The sequence below is a fragment of the Gallus gallus genome, chromosome 2, assembly GCF_016699485.2.
Source record: "Gallus gallus isolate bGalGal1 chromosome 2, bGalGal1.mat.broiler.GRCg7b, whole genome shotgun sequence".
Classification (NCBI taxonomy): Eukaryota; Metazoa; Chordata; class Aves; order Galliformes; family Phasianidae; genus Gallus; species Gallus gallus.
The window spans coordinates 93,148,584-93,176,571 of record NC_052533.1 but is presented as its reverse complement, the minus strand read 5'-3'; the positions used below and the strand labels follow the sequence as shown (position 1 = coordinate 93,176,571).

The window sequence follows — 27,988 nt, the reverse complement described above, 5'->3', positions numbered from 1 at the left end:
GGCAGAGGAGGCGGAGGAAGCGGCGGCGGCGCCAGGAACAGGGAGGCGGCGGCGGCACGGCGAGGGAGGGAGGGAGCGAGCAGAAGCCGGGCCGGGCCCTGCAAGAGCAACAGCGACGCCAGCTCCTCCTCCTCCGCCTCGGTGAGTCCGCTCCGCCGCCCGGAGAGGCTGCTCGCCGCCCAGCCCGGATGCCGGCTCAGGCCGGGCCGCGCCGCCGAGGTGCCCGGAGAGAGGCCCGCGCCGTGAGCGGGACACCGCGGCCTCCACTGGGTGAGCGTCCCCGGGGCAACGGGCGCCCTCCCTCCACTCTTTTCCCTCCTTCCTTCCCCCGGTGGCCGCCGATGGAGAGCCGGGGATGGGGATGGCGCGGTTCTTAGCTTGCCCGCATCCCTCCTCCCAAGCCTCGGCCTCCTCTCCCTTTGTTTGCGCGGCGCCCCGAGCTCGCGGCGGCGCCAGGCCCTGCGGAGGCAGCGGGGCTGCGGCGCGGCCTGCATGGTGGCGGGCGGGGAGCAGCCGGGCCGGGCCGTGGGGCCACTGCACAACCCCTGCCTGGCAGGAGGGGCCGCCGCCGACCTCCCCACGGCCCTGCGCCCACCTCCCCCTGGCCGCTGCTCTAGTGCTCCCGCTGCTGCCCTGTGCCGTGGCTGGGGGGCAGCCGAATTAGTCTGCTTCCTTTCCCCATCCACCCGCCTTCATTTTTAGGTTTGCAGGGGTCTGCTGCTGGGCAGGTCGCCAGGGGTGTCATTTTGTACTACTGCTGTCGGGGCTTTGCACTGTGAAGGAGCTCCGGGGAAGGTGAAGCTGTAAATGTCATGTTATTGTTAGCTGAGGGTATGCCAAGGGCTGCGTAAGGGGTAAGGGAAGCGTTGCTAGCTCTGACAGGCAGCACTTAAAGGCTTAAAAAGCTTGAGACTTTTCTAAATTTATTTATTTATTTATTTTAAATCCAAACAACGGGTAAACAAACAGAAACTTTACTGGCTTTCCTTGTTCTTCAAACTACCTCTTCCATTCTCTTTCCTTAATGGTGTAGCTTTGGTCAAAAACAACTGGTTCTGGCCTATGCCAACTCTGTTGTCTAAGAAAGACCTTTCCAAAAACCCTGAACTTTTGAGATGCAGAGAATGCTGCTGTGATGTAAGATGCTTTGATTGTATCTTTCTTTTTCCTTAATTCTTTCATCATTTCTCCCCATATTTTTAGAACCCTGATAATTTGCCGCATAGTATTTTTCTGTGGAGAAGGTTACTCTGTTAAGAAGGCACTGGCAGTAGAATATTCTTTGGAACGGGAGAGTGTCTCTTCCAGATGCTATGTTCTTCTGCTGTTTCATGATGAGGTCTCAACTCCTCTTTCCTGCCTGCCAGTAATGCTTACACCACAACCTTTCAGTACACCTGTAGTTAAAAATGCCTGCTGCAGGCCTCCTGTCTTAGGGAGCTGATTTCTAAAGTACTTGAGGAATAATCCTTCTGCATTTCTGCCATGGCTGGACGCTATTTTTGTTTCATGTCAATTAGCCCATCCTTGGATTGTAGAAAATATGTAAGCTTTGGCATAGTTACGAGATAAATTACTCTAGCTTGGCTGGAAGACGTAAACCACCAGAGAATATCTAGGTATTTTTGGAGTCTTTCACAGCAAGACTAATTGCAGCTCATACTTTTTTGCCTAACTTACTAAGGCAGATTTCAGCTTTTTCAAAGTGCTTACTTTAATGAAGAAAATCTTTAATGAAGTTTTCACTTCTATTAGATATTTCTTGTTATACAGCATCACACTAATTTGAGTGCTGAACTTTTACTTAGAGCAGGCTCACCTGTTGTATATGCTTGAGTCAAGCACCTATTCCCTGACTTTTGAGATTTAAATAGATGTTTGACTTCCCCCCCCCCCCCCCCCCCCCAGCAGTTAAGGTTCAATGAAATTAAATCTTAAAAGTATGAGTAGTTGTAGCGTTATGTGGATATATGCATTTGTTAACTTCCCCAGAAGCTTCCTACTATAGATTAGTAGAGAAGAAGCACTATATTGTTTCCCAAGCTTTTGTGAGGGTCTTCTTGGTGCTGGATATGTGCAACTAAGGGTTCTTGTAGCCTAAGTAACGATATAGAATAATCTTAAAAATTGACACAGTAAAATATGAAAAAGATACTGACTTATACCATTCCGTTAATTTGTTTCTTCCTAGGCTGTGAAGTGGGTCAGTCAGATGCTTAGAGTTACCCTAGGAAAGGAAGTTTGGACGAAATAGTAACTTGGTTCCATTGCTGTGCAGGTAGATCAGATTACTCTGCTTAGTGCATTGAAGTGGTGGAGTGAGACTCTTAATCAAGAGTTCTTGAGAAGCAAGTTAATTTCTTTATGTTTTTATGAAAACTTCTGTAGTTGTAGGGTAAGTTGAGGATTGGTGTCTGAAAGACTTGAACGTTCTAGTAGTGTTGCCTTGAATTGACTACATATTTGCTGCATCATTGCTGTCAAAACTGAGGCCATAGTTCAGGGTAATTCATTACGTGCCTTATTTGCTGTTACTTTACTTCCTCCCTGGGCCTACGAAGTACTGTTTTGGTAGTACAACATGCCATAGGGAGGTGAATGATAGAAAAGTAAATGGAAAGGAGACTGATCTTTGCTGCTGTGTCTCGGCTTGTTGATAGGGCTTTAATGTGTGTTAGCAACAAAGCAGAGAGGATGGCTCCATTAGCAACAAAACGTAGAGGCTTGTGATGCTGCATGGAGGAAAATGTACTACAAATAGTATAAAAGTAAATACAGTCTAACTCGTGAGTGCAAATACTGAAGTTTATTGAGTGGAAATTGGATAGGGTGGGGACTGAAAAGCAGAGTAGAGCTCTTATGCAAATTGACTGTTTATTTCAGTGAAGTGTTAAGAGAAATAGAGAACTTTGATTCCTCTTTTTTTTTTTTTTTTAAAGAGAAACAGCAATATCTGGTAATGTTCCTCGTCCTTATGCTTGTGCCAAAACCTAATTTCATTCCATTTTAATATATGCTTATTTTCTAAAAATACACAGAAGTCTTCAGAAGACCATAAATGCACTTGATGCAAAGCTCCTAAGTTTTTTGAGCCCTTTTCATGAGGGGCTCCTGTAGGTCCCACTGTATTTGCAGTAGCAATAGAAAGGTGAAGTATCCTTCAAAAAGAAAAAAATCCTGAAAACTTTCATTGACAATGTCAGATGGCAAAATACGTACAGAAGTATACTATTTAAAAACAAGAGGATTGTGCTTGTAGTAGAGTATTCATTATCCATGTTTAGAAAGCAGCTTCATTCCACTTAAACATGCTTCTAATATGACAGACCCTGAAGATAGATGATGCTCAGTAGATCCGTTCTGCTATTGTTATTTATCTGTTTTCTCTGAAAATAATTGATTCCAAATCAAAACATGTATGTATACGTTAAATGAATTTCTATGATTTTCTGTGTTAAGAATAATAAAACAAAGATGGCTCACTGAATTGAGCCTCTTATGGTATTTAAAACCAGACCCACAACAAACTGGTCATGAATTATTGCCCTGGATGAAAATGTGAAGCTGACTGTATGTGAAATGTTGTCTAATATATTAAAAATATCAAGAAAGTTGTGCAAACTTTGCTAGTCTACATAGACTGATATTAAAAAGACATCATAATACATATTCATAATACAGCAGACTTAGCCTGCTTAATGTCAGAATTAAAACTTTCACATCAGTGTTAAAAATTGAGCTCTGACTTCTTAGATTTGCTTAAGTTACTCCAGATTTTTTTTCTTCTGCCAGTTTTCATGCTTTTCTGATTTTTTGTCATGTATGAGCATGCAAGGAATAAGCATCTGTGGCTCCAGATAGCTTCAGCAAGTTTTGAGGTGTATGGCTTTACAAATCTGATTACTATTCACTAGAGACTGGAATATGGATTCAAGAACATATCTTTACTGTCATTTTGTTTTTAAATAAAGTGTTATTTGCCATAATTATTTTCTTGTTTTTTTGTTGTCATGGAAAATCCTGAGATAAAGTTGTGTCTCTTTTCTGCTTCCTTAATCATTCATATAACACTTTGAACTCTCAGGAGCTCAATTGGCTTCATTTATGACAAGGATGTAAGCCACATATTACCTAAGAAGTTGTTCCTTGGATGCTACGTTGCCAAGAAAACTATGCAAGTTAAATATAAATCTTCATTTGGTTAGTGAGGATGCAAGTACATTAGCTGTCTTGTTCTGCCTCTGACATTAAAATTCTGTTGAAGGGATATGGGAAATGTTCCTCTTGCTTGCAGAAAACCCCAACGTAAAGATGCCATGTGTAGGTATTTCTGTCCAGCTGCTGCTTTCCAAACATTGCTTCCTATTGTGTATATGTAGGGCACGCAGAGCAGATGAGGTTTCTTTTCTTCTGATGAAACATTCTTTTCTTTTGTAATTTGCCAAGTGCAGTAAGTTGGCAGCTTTAGAAAATCTTAGATTTGTGAGGTATATGGCTTTTTGTTATAAACACCAAATAATTCTGCTGTAAACTGCTGTAAAGCAGTGTTGGATGAGAGCCATTTTTTCTGGCAGTGAAGGTATAAATAGATGTTACTGTGTTTTTTTTTTTCTTTTTTCTTTCTGAGCTTGTTAAGTGGTCTCTAGTTTAAAGACAAATAAACAATGAAAATGAACCTATGAGTATGGTTAGGTAAACTGTACAGATGCATGGTATTTTTCTTTGCTTCCCAAAGCAGTATATAATCAGCAGCTGTATTTGTATTATTTAACTTGCACGGTATGAGATAGCGATCTGTAGGAGGACTTGTGTAAGGTTTTGGTGGTCTGAAGTTAGTGTGGTACATTAACTAGCAGATAAATGGATAAATTTTAGCATTTGAGACCACAGAGGTAATACTTCAGTAATTGTTCCTCAAGGATATTCTGCATTACTTAAAACAATACATAGACTGTTACTCTTGATGACAGAATTGTTGAAAATGAGATTCTAGTCAGGCTTCCTTTTACAGTGTGTGATCTTTGTTTTTCTTGAGTAGTTTTATTCTTAATTAATCTTGACGTTCTGTGGTAAATCTGCTAAAACAGCAGTTTGTAGGAGTCTTGAGTAGGTGATTTTTTTTTTTTTTTTTTTGTTCTCTAAAGCAGTCTGTATTCCTCAAAAAGGTCGAGAATAAATTAGTAGGCTATTCCAAATGTTTCTGAAGCATGCGTATTTGATCCCAAGATGTCTCTGAAATAGTGGTGAAGCTTGCTTTCTTTTTTGTCCTTCTGGTTCAAGAATCCCCAGTTTTTGCCTTGGTAAGTGCTACAAGACCGGGCAGTTACAAGCTATGGTATGAACTGTATTTCTTACACTGATAATGTGTTTTAATACTCTTAGAATCCCTTACCTACTCTTTTGGCTGGTGATTGGATAGCAGATTAGGAGGTTTAATAACTGAAATACAGAAATACAGACCAGCAGCATCAGGTAAAGAGGTCTTGATTCCAGGAATTGTGCCTTATAGTGTGAGATTTGTAGAAGCTGCATTCCAAAAACAGGATAGGCAGCTTTTCAGGATGACACTCTTCTTTCAGACGCTGGTGAGAACTCTGTGACTGAAGAATTCTCACTGGATTCACTGAACAGAAGCTGTTTGTGCAAGCATATTGGTTTTGATGAAACTTGCACTGGGAAAGGCTTGCAGGCTGGAATTTTGGTCAGCCCAAGGAGACTGATTCCAGAATAGTTGGTTTGTGCATTCAGAGGTAAAGTCTCTGGGCTGAATCTAAGATCTCATCTGGATTTCTGTGAGGTGGGTGTCTAGTGGCTTTCTTCCCCCTCCTTTTCACTGTTCTCTTTCCAGGGGAAAACAGAGGTGAAAAATAAAAATGGCAGTTCTGACCCAGTGTGTTCTGAAACTTTTGACTTTTCTCCTCTTCCTGGCTTTAGAAAAGAAGAGAGTATTTGGTTAGTAATAAATAATGTTGAGAAATAATTAGGGATTAGTCATAGGCCTTTGGCATGATTTTGGGCAAAAATCTAGTAACTTGGGAAAATACATGGAAATATAAATATTCTTCAGTCCCTTGCTGAAGGGTTAAGACTCTATACTGACCAATGGTATTTGTTGTAGTGCTATTTGAAACGTAATTCAGTGATGTTCAAGAGAACAAAATGAAAGGGAGTTGTGTCATTAGGGAATCAGAAACCTTGCATATCACAAAACCAGGTGCTTCTTAGAATTTGCATTACTTCAAATGGTTTATCATGGAAAACATTGTGTGAACATTGAAGTGTACGTATCTATTTTCATTTTTTAATTGGGTTAACACATCTATTTTATTTATAGTGTACATAAGTTTAAATCTATGCCAGAGAGAACAGGAGGAAAAAGCAGATTCTGTGTGCATATATATGTCTCCCCCCCCTTTTTTTTCTCCATGCTTGAAATTTCAAGCTCAGCTAGCTTTTGCAGCAGAGCTCCTGTACTCCTGGCTCTGCAGAAATTTGACCTCACATTGGAGATGCTATCTTAAGGGCTTTGCGTTTGTATAAATTTCATGCAGCATGTTACTTCATATAGACAGTGAAAGCTTTGATTCTTTCTCCATGAGATGTGCTGTCCATAGCAGGATGTTTCTAACTGCAGATTATTGCAGTGTAGGTTTGGAAGGGGCATGGGAATAAAAAAAAAAACCCTGATCTTAATCATGAGTAATTAAGAGTCTATAGTTTTGACCCAAAATCGCAGAATTTGCATGTAGACTAAACTCTGTCAGAACTGGTGCAGTCTTGTATAAAGCTTAAACTCTGGCAAATTGGGACTTCATTAAAAAAAATTGCTATGAAGTTTTTCCACTCTGGGCTGAAAAGAACTGTCAATTTAGAAAACCTGTGGAATGTTTTACCTTTTTTAAGGGAAACAAAATAATAAAATAATTTTATGGCATTAGGTGGAGGTAATACTCTGTACAGATGTGTTTACTTTGTATATTTGACAGTACTTTGAAGACAACCGTTTCTACTGTTACCCTTATATGGCTAAGCTCTAAACCATAAAAAAGATAATTACTTTACTCTTTGTTCTTATTGGGCCTTCTGCCAGTGAAAATGGGAGGGAAAATATTGTAAATAAGCTGCGTTTTATATTCCCATTTTCCCAAATGCAGAGCTTGGATTACTGTCTGCATTTGGTCCTAAGAACTTGGAAAAACAGTCAGGATGCACTTTCTCATCAACACATCCAGGCTCTTCTGCCAGAGCATACTCTGAAAGCAGCTGATTGCTTACAGGAGGCACTTTATGAGGAGGAAGTTTTCCTCTTGGGTCTCAGCCTGAGTAACGATCTCCCAGTCTTTAAACAGCAAGAAGGAAGTCCTCTCACATTCTCTGGTTTGTTTCCTACTTCTTGGCTTGTCTGAAAATAAGCCTTGGTTTTCTTTCATTAATTGAATCTGTGAGAGACTTGGTTACGGTATCAGATAGTGTTCATCGTTCTGTGTGTATAGACTTCGTTAGAGTTGGGGTTGAAAGCAATCCTAACAATGTTCTGTATGCCTTTTAACACAGGTGCCAATTTATTTTTAAGTAAGGAATACACAGTTAATAAAATAATCATGACAGCTTAGACGGATCATTTTCAAATGTCTCATTCCAAAGGATTAATTCTTTCATAAAATTTTAAGACTTTCTTAAACATAAAGCTTTAAAACTGTCATAGCGTTGTCTAGCAACTGACAGGCTAGCTTATCAATCATGGAGAGTCCAAATAAAATGCTGGGGATACTAGAAATATTGGAATGAGCATTAGAATAAAAACAATTTGGAATCTTAACAGCAGAAAAGAGAACAGAATTATGAGTCTTTTTCCATTTTGTTTGTATGTGCAGTACTCTAAGAAACGTTATGGTACATGATCTTTCTTTAGTTGCCTCCTATGAAACATCTTCTGATTCTGAAGATTCTAGAAATATTTTCACAATCTGCAAGTGAAACTTCATATATTACTATTGTATTACTTAAATATTGGTTTATCAAGGCACAATGTGAAGAATGTGATTAGCTATGTTACAATAACCTCAGCCTTTCATATGCTTTGAGTTTTCAAAGAATGAGAATTCTCCCCTTCTCCTCAAATACCACCAAATTTGATTGTATTCAGGACTTAATGTGATTACTGAGTATTTAGAAGTGAAGATGTGGGCAATAGAGATTTTGTGTACTTATTAAATATCATAAAACAATCAAATCTGATAATAAGCAATTAAGTAAGAACAAATAATGGTGGGAATTTTTTTTTCAAACAAAATGAATTCTTGGATTTATTTTCAGATTAATTGTTGAAAGGAAGATTAAGTCTGGTCTTGCTCACCCCTTGGAGGGGTTTTTTTCCACTTGCAGAATGTGCCAAGTAAGCTGAACCTAACTGATCATTTTCCATGTACCATAGTTTTTAGAAAACTGAATTAAAATGATTTTTTCCAACTTTTTGAAGTAGTTTGCTTCTGTATTATATTAGCTTGTGATGACTGCAGTTTGTAGGACTTTATCAGTGCTTATTAGTGTTTTTGTCCATAAAAAAAATCAAATGGTTTTATTTAGCAGTAATGGGAAATGTAATACTTTCATCATCAACACAAGGTATGAAATCACTTGAAAAAAGTCATTTCTTTTTTGGGGGGGGAAAAAAAAGAACTTTCATCTTAAATCTTTGTCTTTAAACCAAAATTCTTATTTTAACCTCCTTCTGTAATACTAACTGCTAATATTATCATTTGTATGTAACTAGGAAGATTGTGTAGGGTACCTATAGAGCGATGAACATGTATATTTTTCTGGGTCTTGTGGTTCTTTCAGCCTTAAAATCTTGATACCTAAAAGCCTGATGAAGATGGGTTTAAGAACCTAATAACTATAGATAGATCCGGGGAGAGAGGGAAAGAGAGAGACAGAGTGAAGCATATTCACTTGGGAAGAAATTATAAGATTGTTAGAAAAACGTTTTTGTATGCAAACCTTTTCCTTGGATAAGTTTTCCCTTCTTTTAGGTACTTTCAGAGCCTCAAACAAATCAATGTTATTCTCAGTTGGGTTGCATCTTGCTAAGTAGCGTAGGTGTTCCAGAATAGAAATGAGATGCTAACGTAACTGTATGCAAGACTGGGTTCTTCATACTTGATGTAATATACTCTTGCCTTTAGAATGGATTCTGAAGTTCTAGTGAAGCATCTTCTTGATACCATTTGTTATTGCAGACTACACTGTGGGTTCTACATGGGAACATTTATCTACAATACAAGATTAAATACAAAATTACCTAAAACTTCCCTTGTTTGCATATACACAGACGGACTTTCTGGCCCAGTTCATCTTTCATCTTAAACTGTTTTTCTTTACAGTAGAATATCTTAAACAAGAATAAGTGAGAATTTCCCTTCCGTCATGTCTTGGACTGCTCTCCAGGTTGCTAGAATTTGTCATTTGATTTTTCCCATGGGGCAAAATCCTTTTTGTAATTTGTAGAGATACTGCGATAGCTTCTCCACTTCTCATGATGTCCAGAAAAAGGTGTTTGTACCTATATTTTATTTGACATGATTTTGTGAGGTGATGACAGGCAGTTTCATATTTCCCTTTCAGAACATGTCTGAGGAGCAAGGCATAGCCATGAGGCAGGCTTGGGTACAGTTTTTCCCAGATAAAGTACTGCTTTTGTATGGAAAAAATAAGGTGAAGGGTTGCTAAAGAGGTTTTAATTTAAAACAACAGAAACAAAAAAGTAACTCTGGTGTTTAAGTACTTCCTTGATTAAGCAGCTGTGTGTGTGTGTATAGGGGAGAGGGTTTTTGATGAACAACATCTTAAATATAAGGTCTTAGTTTTTGTGGGCTTGTAAGGAACCTGACTCTTCTGTGTCCCACATACGTGCAATTCCTGTTGAGTTTTGGAGGATTCATGTATGGTTAGGTACTGAAAGAAAATCTTAAATTGGATGAAAATCAGATGCTTTAAATCTATTTTAGATTAGGCTGGTTGTACTTTTGACCTTTGCAGTTTGTCAAAATGTACTTTGCTTTGAATTGTATTTTTGGAAAGCAGGCCGTCAGCCTCAGATCTGTTGTCACCAGCAGAACGTGGTAGGAACTGTGAGAATACTGTCTCGCTGGAAACACCAGTTTGCAAAATCAGCGCTTGTTTCATATAAAGTTTAAACTCTAGAGATGAATATTGTCAGCCTATTTGTCTGTCTGAGTTTACTTTCTATGAAGACTTTAAAATTCAATAGCATGTCAGAAAGTTGAATCATTATTAAGTAGAGGACAATAGTAGAAGGTATCCTGAAAGGTTGGGTTTCATCATTCTGACAAACTCAAAGTTCTGTGCTTGCTTATTTCTGTATTGTCAGCAAATTCCTGAAAGGCACCACAGGCATTAACTAATTGATCTCCTTTAGTGGGTAACAACTTGCTGCTGCAATCAAGTACTTAAGTCACGCTCATTTTGTTTTGTTGACATTATATACTTTCATGGAGATATGAGGAAGCTTTCAGTTTTAAGTAGGTAGTTGTTCAAGATCCTTTACAAGTCAAACTCTCCCTGCCCCAAATCACTCCACATCATGAAAGTTCAGAGTTCAGGTTTCGGAATTAAATCACCTTAATTTGTCCTGTTGGTGCACATACATTATTATTCAGCTTATGAATCCATCTAAAACAGTGGTAATGGAGCTGTCTGTGTTCTGGCTCGTTAAGTGTTGAATGGAGCATTGAATGCCTATGCATTAACATTTAAGAGTCTGATACAGAGACAGCAAAAATCCTTAATTAAGCCAATAATTCTGTTTGTGAGCCCTGGAATTTGGAGTTTAATTAGTATGCTGTAAGTAAATTATAGGATCATACACTTCAAAGCTTGATGAAGAGTAGAACTAATGTAAACATTTTTGTTTTCTGTATGAGGCAAGACAGAAAGGAGTTGCACAGGCAACTTCTGGCTTTTCTCAACTTCTGAGTTCTTGAACTTTGAGCCCTGATGAAATTTTTTAATATATTTCCTATGTAAATAGCTCAGATAAAGGATATGAAACCATGTTTCACATTATACTGTTGTTTAAGAGCAAAAACAAAGGATTAGAAGTTGTTTCAAAAGTTGTCTTTGATAGTTTTTGTGATTTTACAAGTTAGGGGAAAGTAGAATTGCTAGTGGAACTAGCAGATTTCAGAAATAAAACCTCAAATTTTGAACCAATAACATTATATAGAAAATCTTCTCAATTTTTAATGTTCTTGCTTGTGATTTCTCCTTGTAGCAATATAAAGAGCGTAGCATAAATTTTTCTTGTTTTGACTGTTACTCAGAAATAAATACTACATCACAATAACAAATCACTTTTGCTTCTAATGAACATGTGTGATATCTTGTTGTTTTGAGGTAAGCTTTTTTTTTGTTACAGTGAAACAGTTTTGTGAAACACATGGCTCCATGAGGACTGGAACTGTTTAATCCCAGCTTCCTCCCTTGTTCTGGACAATCTTTTGAACTCTAGAGGAAGTTTTCCCCGTGTTTAGCAATGTCCATGCTTTGGATTTTATTTTTCTAAGAATATATGAATTTTTGCAATGGCTGCTGTCTCAGCTGAGATGCCCGTTACGTGCTGAATTGATTAAAACTTTGGTAGTCCTGAAGGGAAAGTGATGCTTACAAACAGAAAGAGCCTTGCTTGCTCAAGCTTTGTTTTACAGAAAGTAAGACAAAACTCAATTGTATTGGCTGAATATAACTCTGACCTCTGAAGAACTGAGTGGGGAACTCAGTTTCTTGAGTAGTACCTATACTTTGTGAAATTTACTATATAACAATGTTTTATCTACTTATTTTTCCAAGGATTGGGAAATCCAGGCTTGTCTAGAAGGAATTTTTATTTAAATTCAGCTGATGCATTTTCATCTCAGGTACTTCATGTTTCACTTAATGTAATTCAGGCTGAGACTGAATGGTAACATTTTATTATGCATATTGTGTTTCTATTAATGATGTGCATTTGTAGTAAAACAATTGGTTACTATTTTGGAAAAAAATGTTTAATCAATGAGTAAAAAAATATGAATTTCATACACAGAAATGAGATTCTTTCACTTCACACAGCTGAGGAATTTATAGAAAAGAGCTGTTTCCACATATAGAAACTAAATTGTGTTGTTTCAGAATTTTCCACTATGAGAAGTGAAACAACAGATTTAATGTGCTTAAAAATTAAAGGGACAGATGTAAGAATCTATGCAAGTCTGTAATTTATTAAGTCTTAAAGTTGTGTGGAATTACTTTTATGAGGCAAGTATTACACTGTATTGATATTAAACTTTTTTATGTGGGCTGAAGGAGAAGGGTAGAATCTTTGTGGTGCCTTGTAGCAAATAAATTGTATTTACCCCTCTGAATATTGAGTAAAGAAAGTCCAAAAGCAGAGGTCAGTCCCTTCCTCTCTTATTAATTGCTTCTTCCTCCTCTACATACTTTGAGACTTAAGTGAAGTGTATGAATGTTGTACAGCATTAAACATTACATATGAAAGATCTTTTCACTCTTTAATCAAGGCCCTGTGCTCTCTTTCTATTCAGATCATAAATGGGTCAACTTCATCTTTCTATTTACGTAGAGGGTAACTGCATTATAAAGGATTGCTACATCTTAAATTGAGAGGATAGAGCATTATCTTTTAATAAAAGAAAGTTAGTGTTACTGAAAATGGCACAGTAGGGGTGGTGAGGGTGATAGCTATGAAGATCTCAGAGAAAGCTGCCTACTTGGTCATGTGAATTTGAAGTGTGTTTCAGCCCCAGTCAGAAGCTAATCTCTCTGAGGTTAATTTGAAGCCAGAGGCACAGCCTTAATGAGTTGCAAAAGCCAAGATAGTGTAGTACAAACAAAAGTAGTGTAAGACTGCTGTTTTGCTGTGTGCGCGTGCGCATCTTCTAGATGAGCTGAAAATAGTGGGAATCTTAAGTTGCACAATTAACAAACATACAGTTAGCAGAGCGGCATGGCTAGGATGGTATTTTACAGGCTTTATAGTTAGAAAGATTATCATAGTGGAAAGAGACAAATCAAAAATAAATGAAACGCTCACTTGCATCCTAGGTTCACAGTAGAAAGCTCTAAAGGGAAAGAACTCCAGAAAAAGACTCTTCCCTAGTGGCAGTCAGCCCTTAAATGGGGTCTAGGGGAGGTGCAGCCAGACTCCACCCCTTCTGGTCGCACAGCTGAACTACCTTCACCTGTGCTCCCATGGCTGACTCAGTGCTTGCTTCAGGTGATCAATCAGTGATTCAGGCCATGAGTCAGCAGTTCCCATACATAAGTCAAAGATCCTCCAATTGTTTATAAGGTGGAAATGTGGGTGGTTTTTTTTCTTCCTTTTTTGATAGTACATTTTCCAGTTAGTCCTCGTCTGTTTATTTTAAAAGCTTGTTTTAGCTTTTTATGCTGCATGTGTTAAATCTCTATGGAATAATTTATTATTATTTTTTTAAGATGAAACTTATTGTTTCATTTCAACTCAAATTGTTTAACAATTCTTCTTTTCCTACTAGTGGAGCTTGTTAGATGTCTAAATTTGGATTATTGCTTGAAGAAAAATATTTTCTTACTCAACTTATTTTAATTAATAGAAACTTAGGGTACTTCAACAAAGGAAATTTTTCTCCTTAATATTTAGAAAGTAACTTTATTACCTTGAAAGTATTTGTACAGGGTGTTTTTCTGTTTTTGTGCACTATTGATGCTACGTGAATGTTATTTGTAGCAGTAAAGGTCAATATAGCTACATTTCTTCTTTAATGTCAAATAAGTATAAAATAAAGTGGGGAAATGAGCAATTTACAACTTGGTACTTGAGATATTAGTTTTACAAATATGTGCTACAAAGCTATCAGTTGGGTAGATAGTGTGTTTAAAATAAAATTTGGCTTTAACTTTTATTTTTTAATGAATGTGACTGTAGAGTTCTTATGATTTGTTTCTTAGGTTTTTCATCTCTACTCATCAAAAAGAGAGTATCCTATATTGTGCTTAAGAAGAGCGTAGTTATCATTGCCAGTCTTACTTCTTGGTTGGTGTTAAAGTGTACACGTGCTACTTCCTTCAGATTTTGAACTACAGCGCATTTTCTTAGCAGCTGAACTGGACAAGCAAATGTGATTATTATTACATATTAGTAGCTCTTAATTTTGAGAGAACAACAACATGAAAAATAGGTTTATACTGACAAGAAGTGTAGTGAACTACTCTGATGTTAGTATTTCTGTTAACTTTCCTGGATTTTCTTCCTGCCCCTTGCGTTTCTTTCCTGTTGAGTATTTTTGAGGATGGAGACACTCGTGTATGTGCATTAACTGAGAGGTATGTTTCTATATTGCCCTTTCAGTATGTGTCTAGTGGTTTATGAAGTTGATTGGCAACACAGATTTGGTTTGAGAAACTGAAAGTTTGTTTTGATGATGTATAAAAGATAATTCATGGCACTTCTGTCCTCATCAAAATCTCTGTGGGCATCAGGCCTTTTTCAACAGGTTTTGTTCATATTTTAGAAGTTCTCTACAATGACAGTATTTCTACAGCAAAAAGAGAAACACCATCCTGAAGTAGCCCAAAATGAGAACATAAACTTTTAAAGGAAAATTACCATCAATACAAACCAACAAGAAATGACAATATTCAGCTGTTGCATATCTCAGCGTTTTCATTCCTTCTTTGGAAAGGACTCAAAGACTTTCTCACAATCATGTTATTTGCTATTAATATTAAAACAACGGTCAGATTAATGCTGACCAGAAAATCACTTTGAGAGGATACTCTAATTGATTTTTTTTCTTTCTTTCTGATGTATGCTTTAAATGGTTGGACAGTGTTTCTAAAATTATTTCTGGTATATATCAGGGTTCAAGAAGAAACTGTGTTATGAATGCAGGCACCAGAAACTAATTCTTATGGTGGGATAGGTTATGTTCTTTTCAACATATGTTCTAGGATTCAAGTATTTATGTATATTTTTCCATAAAAATAAGCGTAGAAGTGCATTTTTTTTTTTACTGGTTGTCCTTCCCTGTCTTCTTTAGTTTTTGATATTTTCATTTCAGACACTGTCTTTGCTCTCAAATAAGAAGGCGCAGAATCAGTTCATTGCCCAAAGCATTGTATTACTGTAATCAGTGTACAATTTACTACAGGTAGCTTGGCACAAGTCTTTTAGCAAATTTGTTTGAAAACTTGTTCCTTTTTACAAAACATGTTATTGGTCCTTGTAGCCAAATGAGAAGCTAGTTTATAGAGCATTGTAGTCTTGCAACTTTTCTCTGACTCCTCACATAGCTGTTTTAATGTTTAGGAGGATTGCGTAAATATCTTAGATAAGCATAAAGTCTTCCTTGTTATCAAGCTGAGGGTACCAGCATACCTTACCACAGAGGAGAAGTGTTTTGGTATATGTACTTTCTCTCAGGAAGAAGTAGGATGGAGTCCTACTTGAAATTCTTGTATATCATCTTGTGGTAAATCTAACCTTTGCTTATGAAACTAAACTTAATTTTTGCTGACAGACAGCTTGGTGCAGGCTGGTAAAATAAGAAGAGATGAAAATTGAGCCTGACTGAGCATTATTCTCATTCTTAGTCTACTTCTGCATGAAAAAGAAAAGATTTATGTGCACTTGATGGATATGATTTCCAACAGAGAAAGCACAACTGCTATGCAGAACAGGTTTCTTTAGTAACTTCTCTCATTTGATTCAGCAGAGATGGTTCACTTTTTCCCTCTATTGATTTGGCATGAATTGATTTGCTCTGTTATTTTTGTTTGCTCATTTTCCCCTCACTGTTCATGAGGGTCTGAAAGCCAGCTTGGGGCTTTATTTTTCCCTGTGTTTTCTCAGCATGCTTGAATTTTTTTTTATTTTTTTATTTTTAGCAGTATACTATGTTATCAAATGTCTGCTTAAAAGAAATAATGGAAGATGGTACTTGTGCCACTCTTAGCAAGTGTATAAAAAAGTATGGTGTGCTTTGTTCCATGTTTTGGTGTTGATTACCACCTGTTGGTGAGAGGTTTAGCAGGAATGAATAAGATGGCTGATCACCCACTTGCCTCCCTAAAGCTCACTTCTCTCATGGCAGTGCTGATCTAATGACACTCAACTGATTTTGAGCTGATAGTTTCAGGCTTCTGTCCTCGTGTTAGCTAGCTCTGATTTCAACTTAGCATACCTGATGAATGTGCCTGTGGTAGCTCAGGAGCAGACATGAAGCCCAGTCTATCGTTGTGTGAGGGTGATGGAGCTTTAGGCAAAAATGTTTAATATTAATAACTGGCCTTGGCAATTGTAATTATGCAATTATTGTAGTTACAGAACTGTATATACACAGATGAACTGTAATACAAATATGCTATTTAACACTCCTTAGTAATTCTCCAGAGGAAAACTACCAATCAGATAGAAATATTCTGTCCTGCAACCAAATATGGGAAAGAAGAACAGGACTTACTGCAAGCAGGCATGGATTAATAAAGAAGTCCAGATCTCCAGATCAAGAAACATCCTTTTCCAACAGAGACTAGCAGTCAAGATAAATGGTTCTATTACTGGTTTTGTATAAAGTTAATTCTATGGATGGATAGTGGGGAAGAAAAGTCTCTTTCTGACAGTTTTTTTCCTTCTAACTTTACCCCGCTTTTCTGCTTATTATCAAAAGCATACCTTGCTTATTCTTTGCTAGAGATTAGGGTTTCTCTGTTTAACACTTGTTCAGCTATATTGGCCTTTAGAGACACAGACAGAAATTTCCACAGCTGTTCAAATCATAGGAGGTGGACTTTTAAACGAGTGGTCTATAATATCTACACTCAGTCCAAGTTTTTGCCTTGTTAGCTTAAAAATTGGGGATGTTAAGTATTTTTGAATTGTTAAAAGAGGTAGAAAGTACTTCAGGTGAGCTTTTATCTGTTCTTTGTTCTAGTTCTATATAAAGGTATGTATCTGAGTTAATTCGTACTCAGGAAAAAAACAGGTATTCAAGAGAGGATGAGATTGAGTTTCATAAAATTCATACTCATTGTAAAACAGTGTTCATCCATTACAGAGCAAGTACTAAACCTGTCTATTTGTTTTGTTGTCTTCAAGATAGTCTGAACTTCAACATAAGTGTGTACAGTGTAATTCAGATGGATTCATTTAAAAACTCTTCTTTTTAAAGAGTAATATAACGTAGGAGCTTACTTGAAGATCAGGAAAGCAATAAGCCTTAGCATCACCATATAATAGTAGCAAGTCTAGTCAGAAAGCTGTCATAGCGTATTTAATAAAATGTTCTATAAGAAAATGGTGTCTCTCTTTTATTTTAATGATGTATTATATGTAACTTCTATGACTAAAACTACAAGTAGGTGGAAGAAAATATCTTGAATCAGTATTTTCTGTTAGTGGTGTGAAGATTTAACTTCCAATCATATAAGGACATCATTATTAAAATAAAAAGAATGGGAACATGCATGTAGAGCTACAAGCATACTTGTATCAGAAGTAGTGTTGCCATTAGGAACATGGAAGTAATTGTCCCCCTGTACTCAGCGCTGGTGAGGCCACACCTCGAGTACTGTGTCCAGTTTTGGGCCCCTCACTGTAAGAAAGACATCGAGGCCCTGGAACATGTCCAGAGAAGGGCAGCAAAGCTGGTGAGGGGTCTGGAGCACAGGCCTTACGAAGAGAGGCTGAAGGAGCTGGGATTGTTCAGTCTAGAAAAGAGGAGGCTCGGGGGAGACCTTATTGCTCTCTATAACTACCTGAAGGGAGGTTGTGGTGAGCTGGGGGTCAGCCTCTTCTCTCGTGTGACTAGTGTTAGGACTAGAGGGAATGGCTTCAAACTGCGCCAGGGAAGGTTCAGGCTGGACATTAGGAAATACTACTTCTCTGAAAGGGTGGTCAGGCACTGGAATGGGCTGCCCAGAGTGGTGGTGGAGTCACCGACCTTGGTGGTGTTCAATGAGCGTTTGGATGTTGTGTTGAGGGACATGGTTTAGCGAGAACCATTGGTGAAGGGTGGATGGTTGGACTGGATGATCCTGTGGGTCTTTTCCAACCTCTGTGATTCCTGGTAACTTATGTCAGTAGGTTTAGGAATGCTGGAATATATATAGATATTAGGAATTTACAAACTACATCTCTTGTAATCTGTTTCCTTAAGATGCTGTTTTTGAGATGTCCTGCCAAATAATGGATGGGTATTTTCTAGAAAGAGATTGGGGGACAGTAGGGGAATGGCGCTTCATATTTCTGCAGGTAATTAGACTGGGTTTCATTTTCTTACTGTAATGAAAATCTGGTATTTGTCACACTCCAGGAATGCAGAAACTTGTTTGTTTTGTTTAAAGGTATTTATGTATGAGTATAAAAATAATTGTTAAAAATGTAATAAATTTGAAGTGCATTACTTGGTTCATGTGGTGAGATTCCAAAGGAGCATGTTACACATTTGCAGCTTATTCTAGTGTTTGCATTTTCTTTATAAGCTGAATGCTCTTCTGTGCAATAGCAAAACTAGAATTAAATCTGTAGTACTGCACTGGAAGTTGGAATTCCTAGATGTTTTCAAATGTGAATTTTTATGTGAATTCCATCAAAAATGTTAAGTTTAATCAAAATTCAGACAGTACAAAGTATTTAAAGTCGTAAAACTGTAGGATAATTCAGTTTGAAAGAAATCTCAGGACAACTTCAAGTTCAGCATCCTCTTAAGCCCTGAGATCAGACAAGCTTTCTTTAGAGTTTATGTGGTTGGCTTTTGGAAACCTAGAAGGATAGAGATTACACAACTCTGGGGAATGTGTTCTGATGCCTGATGGGTCTGAGAGTGGAAAAGATTTTCTTTATGCAAAGTTGGAGCTTATAAATCACCAGATATGTATTTTTCATGATCATTCCTCCCCTGTCAGTGTTATTCTCTTCAGTGTAGCTCCATACACAGTTGTGCCAAATGTTTTGAATCAAGATATGCTTAGCTGGAAGTTGTAAATGATGCAGTTCTTACTGTGATTTTGTATAAATATTATATGTATTCTAATTGATCTCCAGACTTTTCAGGGGAAAAAAATAAATCAAGTTAAATGCTATACTATTTTACTTTATGAAAATAACTGAGCAGATTAATGTTTGTTTTAGGAAAGTTTAAGCTATCTGAAGCACTATTGATTAATACTACCAGACAATAATTACTGATAGTATTTTTATTAAAAATTTGGCAATTCTTTGCACAATTGTAAATTGCACTGTGCTGTATATTCGGAGTATGATGGTTTTTGTCTCAGTCTTCAAAAGTTAATGCTGTTTTATTTTGGTAGTAGTATGTTCTGGCAGCATTTCTTTATGATATTTGTCTCAGGAAATGAATATACCTAACCTGGAAGTGTGAAATAGATAAGAAATGATTAAAGGCCATATAAATATAAATGATCACTTTTGTTTTTCTATTTTTGCATATAATGTGTTGACATAAGTATTTGACTGTTAGTCATTGCAACCATTTTGCAGCATCTAACTAGATTTTACAAACTGCTACTTTTAGCTTTCGTAATTTTTCTTCAATTTAGTGCCATTCTAATAACAGTATGCAAGCACATGACTGAATCCTCAGATAAGCAGCCTGGAAAGCTTTAGCTTTGTATCTGTTCATTAATAGTTCATGTTTTGACTAATATGTTGGTGTTTTTTTTTTTTTTTTCTCACTTCAATATGAGGCATACAAATTTAGGTTTCATTATTTTTAATAGCACAAAGAGGATCATGGTATTTAAAGGTTCCTGATACTGTTTGTCAGGATACCTGTGTTTTATCAGTCTGCATAATTTTAAGAATTTGGAAATGAGCTTGAGTTGAAAGTTAATGAGCCAAAATTTCATTCTGACTCTTTAATCTGCATTAACATTTCATTCTTTTTCTAGGTCTGATTAATCTCCTGCTTTCAGTCACAGTGTTCCAAGTATTTCTGCTTACAGTAACCAAGCTTTGGAGAGCATTAATGTGCTTCACAGTGTGTTTATAGTTGCAAATACCTGCCAGAAAAATTTCCAGAGGTATTCCTAGTTAGACTTAAATACACAGTACAGCAGATGGCACTGGAAGAGCACATCTGTGGAAGACTTCAGTAATGCTATAATTCTTAGAAAATACTAGTGAAGCTGCTGCAATGCTGAGAGTTGTGATGAAATTCAGCAGCTCATTTTAATGTATTCCAGGAAGGAATGCATGCTGAGCTTTTCTGTTTCAACTTCTGTAGATGTAGACAGTGAAAAATTTTATACTTGCAAGTATGTTAGCCTAGCTCACATTTAGGACTGTTTAAACATATATTAATATGTAATGCAGAATTAGTAGTTCTTTCTGAAGTATGTACAAAGAAGAATATTTGGATCAGTTGGGGTATTTGACTTCATGATACTTCTGCTTTTTCTGTCTTGGATAAAAAAAACATTTAAGAAGTCATAATGTACCATGATTTCCTTTTAGATAAGACTTGTTTAGAGACTTTCTCTGATTTGTTTGTGTTCTCAGTTTGCTTCAGAGAGCTTCAGCCAGGACTGTCATTCACTGGCTTTTTATAATCTTTTCCTGGAATAATGGGCTCGACTTCTGGGGAAAAAAATAAAAATAAAAATAATAAAATAATATATATATATATATATATATATATATATATACACACATACAGTATCTGTGATTTATATTTGAATTAAAACTCTTCATGATTTCTTCATGTGAAATATCACAGGTATAGAAAGAGAGTTTCAGGAATCTGGGCAGTCATGCATTTTGCTTGGTTAAAAATATTGGCTGGTAAAGTAGACCGATAAGCATAGAACACATTTTGTTCAAGCATATTCAGTAGTCATTCTCAAAGTATAACATTGTCATTTCTGCATATATGCTTCCATAGAGATTTATCTTTTGAGATTATTTTAGATATTAGATTTCTATTTATAATATCAGAGCATGTCTTTGAAGTAGTGTGATGCAGATGGTGAAGAATTGAAGGCTAGGATACAAATCTGTGTAAATCAAGCTTCAGCATTTCTGCTGCTTATGAGAATAAGTTCAGAATCCCTAGATTCCTTTCACTGTCTTTTAGTTAGTTTTTGATATGATTTTTAGCACTTGTGTTCTTGAAGTCTGCAAAAGTTGGTGTCTGTCTTCAAGCTGGGGAGAAGGCGTGTGCGCTCTCTCTCTCTCTCCTTCTCTCCCCCTCTGTGTGTGTGTGTGTGTGTCTACCTATCTATATATTTTAAGATTTTTGGTCTCTTTCAGTTTGCCATACTTAGCCCAGAGCCAAGTTTGCTGCTGCAATTTTTTCTGCTAACATTATTTTCTCCATTTCCATTATTTCTCCATATATTATTATACATTATATTTCTCCATATTCCCTTATTTTCTCTCAATAGATGTTATTTTGCAGTTAAATTCTCTCTATTTTCATTGACTTGAATTAATTTTCCTGTAATTATACAATTACCTGAGATTTGCACTACTATCCTATGTTTAAAAAAAAAAAAAAGTATGACTGTGACTAATCATGCTTTAACCTGTATGTGGGACTATTACTGGGAGGTGTATCTTACATCATTTTATGTTCTGCAGTTATTTTTGTGGGGATGTTTTTACATGCCTTCTGAAAGAAAGAGAAGTCTCTTTGCTTTACAGTGTTATATATATATGAGTGTGATATGTGTGTATTTTAAATTAGCATGATAAAAGCAGAATAAATTTGTGGAAATCAAGGCATCAGTATCAGATTCCCTTTTTAGTCTCACTGATTTCCATGTCAGCTCTCTCTCTATAGATTTATTTAATGCCCTTTACTTAAGTACTGCAATTTCTGTTTTGTTTAGAGGGAAAAAAAAAGCAAACAACAAAAAAAAAACAACCCTTATGGATAATTTTAAAAATATTTCTTTTGTGAAGTTGATTATTTTTTATTTGTTTCCAGGAGATGGCTCTTGAAGTTAAATGAGTCTGGATAAAACACAAATGAAGCAGAAGCTGCTCTGCATGTGTTAGGGCTATATCACCACAAGCACTGCTGATCAGCCAGACTTGGTAACTTGTCATAATGAAGAAAATTAGTCTCAAAACAATTCGCAAGTCCTTTAACTTAAATAAAAGTAAAGATGAAAGTGACTTTGTAGTGGTTCAGCAGCCATCGTTAAGTGAATTTGGAAAAGATGACTCCCTGTTTGGCAGCTGCTATGGTAAAGATTTGGCTAGCTGTGAAGTCAATAGTGAAGATGAAAAAGGAGGCAAAAATAGATCAAAAAGTGAAAGTTTAATGGGTACGTTAAAAAGGAGGCTTTCAGCAAAACAAAAGCAAAAAGGCAAAGGCAGCACACCATCTGGAAGTTCTGCAGATGATGATACCTTTTCTTCGTCATCTGCTCCAATAACTTTCAAAGATGTGCGAGCTCAAAGACCTCTGAGATCCACTTCCCTCCGTAATCATCATTACAGTCCAACTCCATGGCCCCTTCGACCTACAAATTCAGAAGAGACTTGCATAAAAATGGAAGTGAAAGTCAAGGCCTTGGTCCATTCCTCTAATCCAAGCCCAGCACTGAATGGCGTTCGAAAGGACTTCCATGACTTGCAGTCAGATAACGTGTTCCAGGAACAAAACAATGCATTAAAAAATACAGAATCTCAGAATGGGGACTTGCATCTTCATATTGATGAACATGTGCCTGTAGTTATTGGATTAATGCCTCAGGACTACATTCAGTATACTGTGCCTTTAGATGAGGGAATGTATCCTTTGGAAGGATCACGTAGTTACTGTCTGGATAGTTCCTCACCCATGGAAGTTTCAACTGTTTCTTCTCAAGTGGGGGAAAATGCTTTCCATGAAGAAGAGAGTCAAGTGGATCAGGATGTAGTAGTTGCACCAGATATCTTTGTGGACCAGGCAGTGAATGGTTTGTTGATTGGTACCACAGGAGTTGTGTTGCAAAATCCAAGAGTTAATCACAGTGATGTCCCTCCACTTTCACCTTTGCTACCTCCAATGCAGAATAATCAAATCCAAAGGAACTTTAATGGATTGAATGGCACAGATGCCCATGTGGCTGAAAGTATGCGCTGCCATTTGAATTTTGATCCTAACACTGCCCCTGGAGTTGGAAGAGTTTATGATTCTGTACAGAACAGTGGTCCTATGGTTGTGACAAGCCTCACAGAAGAACTGAAAAAACTTGCGAAACAAGGATGGTACTGGGGCCCCATTACACGCTGGGAGGCAGAGGGAAAACTAGCTAATGTGCCTGATGGCTCGTTTCTTGTTCGAGATAGTTCTGATGATCGTTATCTTTTAAGTTTGAGTTTTCGTTCCCATGGAAAAACACTTCACACTAGAATTGAACATTCAAATGGTAGGTTTAGCTTTTATGAACAACCAGATGTGGAGGGGCATACGTCTATAGTTGATCTAATTGAACATTCGATCAGGGACTCTGAAAATGGAGCTTTCTGCTATTCAAGATCCCGACTGCCTGGATCTGCAACTTATCCAGTGAGACTAACAAATCCAGTGTCTCGGTTTATGCAGGTGCGTTCTTTACAATACCTGTGTCGTTTTGTAATACGTCAGTACACCAGAATAGACCTGATTCAGAAACTGCCTTTGCCAAACAAAATGAAGGATTATTTACAGGAAAAGCACTACTGAAAGCTTATGGGAATCTTGCATCTTGCACTTTGGGAACAACAACAACAAAAAGAGATTGAATTACAGTTTACAGACGTTCATTATTATCAAAATCTTTTGCTGCCATAACAATATTTCATTTTTGTGTGTAAAAGAAACGTAATGCATTTGGATTTATGTTTGTTTTGGGGGGTTTTGTGTATTTTTGGGGGGCTTTTTTTTTGTAAAGAATGATCTCAAGTTTATTTTTAGAAGTGTGAAATAGCTATCTTTCATCAATGTGCAGATTAATCACAATGTGAATGATCAAATTATCCTTAATTTCCCCCAAGTCCTTTGCTGCTATCCACTGTGATTTTTATGCATTGAAAGCACATTTCATGTGTATTCAACCATAAGTAAAAGTCAATGAAACTTGTTCAATGGATTTTTTATTCCTTTAAAATAGCCTGTTGGAAAAAGATGATCATGGTTAAAAATATTGGTATTCTAAATTAAAGAATTTACAACTATGTTAAAAATGATTTCCTAGTTTCCTAATTATAAATTTCTATACAGATATGTCATAATGTGGAACTTAATAGAGCTGTGTGATGAAGACATGCTTATGCAGCAGATATCCTAAAAACAAACAAAAAAAACCAAACCCAATAAAGAACAAAACACCTTTCTCTTAAACCTTGTATTGTCTGTATACTACTTTATGTTTGAGAAAGTTGGTTCAGCTTTCTTACTGCCTCAGTATTATGTTCTAAAAATGGCCTTTAAAAAAAAAAAAAAGAAATCTTTGAGAGACAATTCATCATACCTATGAGGAAGCTGCAGTATTGGGATGACATCAAGTATCTTTAAATGCCATCAGTTAAATAAGCGAACTCCTACCAGGACCCTTCTTTCTGTTGTTTACCCTCTTACCTCCCTTTGGGCAAAAATATGCCCTGAAATTATAGGAAGACAATAGGAAATGCTTTTACTGAAGTACGAACTGATAAGCCATTTCAGGGATGGGGTATAACTTCTAATAGGAGGATTTCTACAATATTTATTCAAAGTACTAGAAGTTTCAGCATTTCCCATTTTTTTGTATTTTTTCACTTCTGAAATGCAGTAATACACTAATGTTATTTGGATCTTTTATTCCATTTTTTTTATTATTCTTTGAGGAGGAAAAAATAGGACTAATAATCTTTTGGATGGAAGTTGCTTGAAATGAATCTCTAAAGCTCTATTCTCATAGGCCCTGATATTCTGGGGAGGAGAGGTTTGAATATATATTGACCACAGAGAATGTTTCAGTTAACTGTCATGAAATATGTTTTGACATATGAAATATTGAATCAATTAAGTAAATGTTTATGATATCTGTCGAAGATTTTGGCATTTCAAAAGCTTACAGTTATTCTGACATTCGATAGGGAAAAAGACTTTCAGTTGGGAATACAGATTCCACACTGTAATCATTCATTCATGCAATCTTAATCCATGGCATTTTTTTGTTTCCTTTATTTTATTTTATTTTTTCTCCTCCTTGTTCTTGCCCATGATTTTGTCCCTTTTACATTAAAGGGATAAAGGGATCGTGGCTAACTGACTTGGGACTGACTCTGCCCCTAGATCTTAGTATTTTAGAATGTCATCTTCCCCATCTCTGGTAGGAGTTGCTGGTTAGTAAACATCAGCATAGAAAGGGCTTTTTATCTTTGATACAGCTTTCTTTTTTAGGTCATTTTCTTCTTTTTCTTTTATCTAGCTTTTTGTCCCCTGGAGTGAGTCTTTAGTAATGAATACACTATTGCTGCAAGGTGGTGTAATAGCACTACATCTTGGGTTGCCTGAATTGATAGACAAAATTTATATTTTTTTAATTTATTTTTTGACCATAATGTTTAACAAAAAAGTAAAAAAAAAAAAAAAAAGGAAAACAAAGGTAGATTAAAGGCTACCTTTGCTTTTAAGGGAGCGAGAGTAAGGATTTCTTCTTTAGTCTGATAAAAGTTTTAAATTAAAAAAAAAAAAAAAAAAGAGCTGTCTATATACATAATTTGTTTCTGCCATTGAAATACATGTATGCAAGTGTGAATTCTGTTTTCTTTTTTTCCTCTACTGTCATCTCCCCAACCCTAACCCCCCTGAATCAGAATCACTAACTTTATTCAAAAAAGGCACAATAACCTATTGTATGGTACAGTGTTCTGATTCTGTCTGTGAGGAGGAAAAAGAAAATCATTTTTATAGATTTCAGATGCATACATCTTGGAAGAAAACCTCTGGCATTTACTTCACTTTAAAAATTCTTTCCCTGTGCAAGCTAGAGGCCCTATGCATTCTACAGAATCTTTGAAAAATTATTGTATAATAAATATTTTCTTTGCCATTTAATACCACTATTGAATGCATTAAAGTTATACTATGCCACATGCGTTAATTTAGCAGTTACTACATTGAAATCAAAATATTTGAAGGTATAATATCCCAGTCTTATTGCTGAATTGAAAAATATGTAAGAACACGTGCCCATGCCTTTTCAGATGTGTTTGTTCACTCATATGTGTTGATGATTTCTGAAACTGTAGTTCAGCTGTCCAGTTCTTGAATTGCCTCCCTTGCTATATACTTTGTTTAATCAGGTCAACTTACTGTTGTCATTTTTCCCCTCCTATAAAGCTTCCACAAAAAGAACACCTTAAATTACTGGAGGCCTACAGTGTGGGGACCACATAGCACCTTGTTTCTTGATAAAAATGGTGGTAATATTTCTACTGAGGTTGAAATACCTTAAATCTATAGTAAGTAGACAAAAACAACAACAACAACAACAACAAAACAAAAACAAATGTCCAATACTGATTTTTACACGTTTCATTATTCAGAATTTATCAGTAAGTTTTATGCTAAGGTAATTGGCCAGCCAGGAGAAAGAACCCAGAAAAAATACTTTGGAAACCTTAAGGGTACTTACAACTTCGTATAATAAATATTAATATAGAATAAACACAGTAACACTTAATTATGAGACAATTTAAAATACTCAGAGTAACCACAAAAATTGTTTTGATGTCTACTTCGTAAAATTTAGAGAAACAATGTGTCCTTGACAAACAAAAAGGAAAATAATTGAAGATATTTTGAGGACCTTTAAAATAGCTACACTAAGAAAAAGTTAACTGATTATGAGTTTCATAGAGTAGAAATAACTATTTCTTCAGCACAACAGTTTAAGTGTTCAAAAGACAGGCCTTTTATGCAACTGAATTGTGGAACAATGTTTTTCGAAATTAAACTTTGAAATAAAACTCCTTTTTTTGAGTGTATGAAGTGGTTGAAATTATTGGAAACATTTGTGTTTTACTGATTAGAAGAGTAAAACATTATCTTTTATTTGAACATATAAAAGTTTGCACACTTTTTTAAAATTTACAGGTCAGTGTTATAAACAACTGAAAGTGATTTGTATTCTTTTATCAATTTGAAGGATATAGCACTTATCCTGCTCTTGACATTGCAAATACCATCTTTTGATAAAAATGTTTTTCTGTCAGAAGGATCTGAAATGCAATTCGTAAATAAATTCTTTGTTTAGCAATGAACTGACTTTACATTTAATTACAGCCAATTTCTTTCTATGAATATTGGGTGCTGGGCTAAGTGAAATCTGTGCAGTTTTTGTTTTGTTTTGTTTTGTTTTTGTGATGCATTTCATCTATGTGAATACCAGAATTATAAATTTAAAACAGCATACCAGCAATATATGGGCTATAATTCTGTTGAGGAAGTATTTCTCTGTTACTGTATTTTCAATTTCCGAGCTAAGCTATGGATGAATTTCATTTCTTTCAATCTTTTTATGACTGCAAAGAATAAAAATTAGTAACATCCTTTATAAATAAAAAATGGACAAGATGGTAGTTCATGATATGGCATTGATGTGTCTGGAAACTCCTAAATTCTACAAAGATAATGAAAAATTCTTAAAAGATTTTCTATGACTTTATGTTGGGTTAAAGAATTTTTATAGTGATGATGGAGTGCCATGAAGTTAATACTTGCAATCCAGATTGCTGTAGTTTACACTTTTCTCTGTTTCAGACCTGGTGTGCACTATTTGTACTAAGCACGCCACAGAGTGAATTATCCAAAGTCCATTGATTTTAATGTGTTTTGGTTTGTAAACAAAATTACAGTAATTTCTTGCACATTTTGGAGAAATAATTGTATAAGGATTAATGTATCTGCTTCTGGATACAGTGTGTAAATAAAAATTTCATTCACAAGAA

At 36.3% G+C, this 27,988-nt stretch overlaps 1 protein-coding gene and 1 non-coding gene across 5 annotated transcripts; both read left to right on the top strand.

Moving 5' to 3' along the window:
• The first annotated feature begins 21 nt into the window (after positions 1-21).
• On the top strand, positions 22-27,988 carry SOCS6 (suppressor of cytokine signaling 6). 4 transcript variants are annotated; one of them, XM_015282391.4, is made up of 2 exons: positions 22-141; positions 22,008-27,988. In XM_015282391.4, the coding sequence occupies exon 2, from the start codon at positions 22,131-22,133 to the stop codon at positions 23,733-23,735; it is 1,605 nt and encodes a 534-aa protein (XP_015137877.1). In that variant the 5' UTR covers positions 22-141; positions 22,008-22,130; the 3' UTR covers positions 23,736-27,988.
• Positions 22,385-22,494, top strand: MIR6584 (microRNA 6584). The gene has a single exon (NR_105453.1). It is a non-coding gene; the product is annotated as a microRNA 6584 (primary transcript).